At 39.7% G+C, this 3,487-nt stretch overlaps 1 protein-coding gene across 1 annotated transcript; it reads left to right on the top strand.

Annotated features, from left to right (window-relative positions):
• Window positions 1-573: 573 nt before the first annotated feature.
• LOC119429620 (retinal homeobox protein Rx2) lies at window positions 574-3,449 on the top strand. Its single transcript, XM_037697217.1, has 2 exons — window positions 574-825; window positions 2,920-3,449. The coding sequence occupies exons 1-2, from the start codon at window positions 607-609 to the stop codon at window positions 3,355-3,357; spliced, it is 657 nt and encodes a 218-aa protein (XP_037553145.1). The 5' UTR covers window positions 574-606; the 3' UTR covers window positions 3,358-3,449.
• The last annotated feature ends 38 nt before the right edge of the window (window positions 3,450-3,487 follow it).

Below are 3,487 nucleotides of genomic sequence, written 5' to 3'. Positions count from 1 at the left end.
GGCACCTTACAGAAGAGGCATTAGCCTAAATTTAAATTCTCCAATTTAAAAATCAAGGCAGTTAAAACAATAACTTTTCTGTCAAAATGAAACTTTTTTGCTCCCAAAAAGGCAGACTTTAAATTCCTAATTTCCAATGACCAATTGACATGAACTTAAATAAATAAAAATGTAACAATTAGCCTAAAGTGGTGAAGGTCAGGACAGAATAAATGTCTCTGTTGGTCATGAATGTGAGGTGAAGCTGCTCTGCCAGCATCCTAAATTGGTATTTTGTCTTTACTAAACTAATTAATATTCATCAAGAAGTTACTGTTTACTATAAATCATAAAGGCTGCCTAATGAGGTGATAGTCGTTGACTGTTTCTAATCATTGGGTGCTACATTATATAATTTTGTCACGAAAATAATTTTTTTTTTTTTTCTCTCATAGTCGTGTATAAAAATGTAGCTGAAGATAACATGTGTGAAAAAAAACAAGTGACTAAAAGTTATTTGGTAAAATATTTAAAGAAGCAGAGCTCAAAACCACTAAATTTAGTTAATTTATTCTGTTTTTCATTTCAGAAGCTGATCTTTTCTCCAGTGACAAGTGTGATGGTGACATGGACAACCTGCACAAGGAGGTGGACGCTGCCGAGGGGTCCCCTGAGACAACGAAAGAGGAAGAGCAAGCTAAAAAGAAACACCGAAGAAATCGGACCACCTTCACCACCTATCAGCTGCACGAGCTGGAGCGAGCCTTCGAGAAGTCCCACTACCCGGACGTCTACAGTCGTGAGGAACTGGCCATGAAGGTCAACCTGCCTGAGGTTCGAGTTCAGGTAAAGATGCAAACGGGTGCCTCCTGAAAGTTTCATACCCTGTTGTCATATATATATATTTTTTTTAAATCTGTATGCCTTTTTACGACTGTTGTTGTCGCTGTTGTCCATTGTTGTCATCATTCTTTGTTGAAATCAGGTCTCTCTTGTAAATGAGTCCCCGAGGCTCAATGGGATTACCTGTATAAAAAAAGGTTGAATGAATGATTTGTGTGGAACTTAGGGAACTACCTCTTGATGTAAGCCTACATTTTTTTCATATATACTTTGCAGTTTTTATACTTTAAAAGTCATAAGCTTCTCCTCTCTTAAATTCACATTCATTACTGAAGCTAGCATTTCTCAAAGAACAGTTGCTTAGATGCTAAAGTTTGGAGTAAAGCTCTCAAACTATCTGTTCACATTCAAAGCATGTGTTGGGCGTGACTCTAAGCTACTATCACAACAATTTTCAACTTATTATTTGTGAAATAGACTAAGTTAAAGGCCATCTTGACCCTTGTTTATTCCAAAAGCAACTCAGTTGTAGGTATTTATCCACTGTTTACATTTTAGGAGGTTTAATAAAATCTGTCTCATGGTTAATACTCATTGCTCCAGGTAAATAAATCACAAAAATGTTAAGTCAGGTCTGGACAGATTCTTCTTGGTTAAAACCAAGACTTAATTTGTAAACCGATCGATGTCGGAACACAAATAGTGGGCGACCCAGTGATGGTGGTGGAGTCAAGCAGCCGCCACCACCCCTTGACAGTTGTCTTGACGGTTCCGAGCCCGACTGCTCTGTCTGTTCATGGTGGTGGGCTCCTGTCTGGTTAACTCGGCACTCACCCCCACCATTCTTCTAGGGGCGAAGATTTTTTTAAGGGTAGATGTGTAAATGCTACTTGCAGCTCCTATATGCTCATAAATGGCTGTTGTGTTTAAAATGAGTGTTTATGTAATTGTTTTCAGATTTCATATCCAATATAAATTTTATTCATTCAAGGCAGTCAAACAACACCGGATCCAAGCTGGATCCAAGCAAACAGTTACCGGAATGCATCCTCTCAAAATAAGAGAGTTCCCGGATCCTGTTCTGGCAGGATCCAGCTCAAATTAAGCCCTGGTTAAAACGTTGCGTCTTTCATCCGAAAGACTTGATCAGTCTGAGGCCTGCCACAAACTCAGTCATATAAAAAGCACCTTTTAAAAGTGGATCGACCCAGTCTGCCAACAGACAGTTTGTATATTTACCACTCTATGCCCAGATATTCTAGTGGAGGCCTAGCATGACTGCCCCCCATCCCTCTAAAGCCTACCCACCTTATTGGCACTCCTAGCTATAAACAATTAATTTGTTTAATAATAACCAGAGTTGTGTGCTGTAGCAAACACTCTAAATCACATAATTTTTAACCCTTTTTTTATTCCATTGGGCTTTATTTTGTTTATTGAAATTAATATTTGGTGGATTTGTTTTTGTGCTTGAGGACTAAATTAAAGATCCACCTCCAATTCAGCATCAACTTTCAGACAATTAATCTCACAATATAATCAACCATTTGGTGCAGAAAAGTTTTTGATTGAATCAATCAGTCAAGTTATTGATGAAGTGAAACAACTCCAAACAACAGGTTGTAAGCCCAATATGTGCTACCTTTGGTTGGCAGGCCGTCAACTGAGCAAGTCCTCTGGATGGGGGGACAAAACGTTTTTACTTAAAGAAACTGGTCCAGATGACACAATTTAACCTTTTTCGTTGTTAACCATTTTCACACTGATGGAATGAAATTGTTGTCCTGGAAAGTTGACTGTGGTTTTTGCTAACAAATCTTCTGTTGCCGTGGACAAATATCTGCATTTAACGTCCAACTAGACCTGATCTTTATAGTATACTCTGGAAATGTATTTTTTTTGGCTTAAACATTTGTTTTTTTAGTTTATACCCACCTGCCACAAAGTTTTCTGATAGATGTACCTTGAGCTGCATTATCTGTTGTAATGAAATTGTGGAAGAACGTTAGTATACTTTATAAATAACTTGATAATGATTATGACCTTTAAGAGTCAACAAGTGTGATTAATCAGTTGTGCCATTTGTGCTCTGTCCAGGTGTGGTTCCAGAATCGGAGAGCCAAGTGGAGACGTCAAGAAAAGATGGACACCAACACCATGAAGCTCCATGACTCCCCCATGCTGTCATTCAATCGCCCCCCAATGCCTCCTAAAGTTGGGCCGATGGCCAACCCGATGCCACTAGATCCTTGGCTGAGCTCGCCCATTTCAAGTGCCACGCCCATGCACAGCATCCCAGGCTTCATGGGCTCACCGCAGGCCCTGCAGCCTACCTATTCAAGCCATAGCTTCCTTAACAGCGCACCTGGAATGGTCCAAAGTATGCAGCCCATGGGTCCACCACCCTATCAGTGTCCTCCCAGTTTCAGTGATAAATATCCCATGGAGGATGACAGGAGTTCCAGCATTGCAGCACTCAGGATGAAGGCTAAAGAGCACATTCAGTCGATGGATAAAACCTGGCAGCACATGTAAAATCATAGATGAATAAGAACAAATTAACTAACGTGAATGTTTACAACCTGTTTTTGGTTTCATGCAAGACTGAAAGGGACACAAAATACCAAAGATGTAAGAACTGTCACTAATGTGCAACGCTCAGACG

Source organism: Nematolebias whitei, unplaced genomic scaffold (genome assembly GCF_014905685.2).
Source record: "Nematolebias whitei isolate Nwh7 unplaced genomic scaffold, NemWhi1 Nwh_scaf_3822, whole genome shotgun sequence".
NCBI lineage: Eukaryota > Metazoa > Chordata > Actinopteri > Cyprinodontiformes > Rivulidae > Nematolebias > Nematolebias whitei.
The sequence above is the reverse complement of the archived record's forward strand: the minus strand, read 5'-3'. Positions and strand labels throughout refer to the sequence as shown.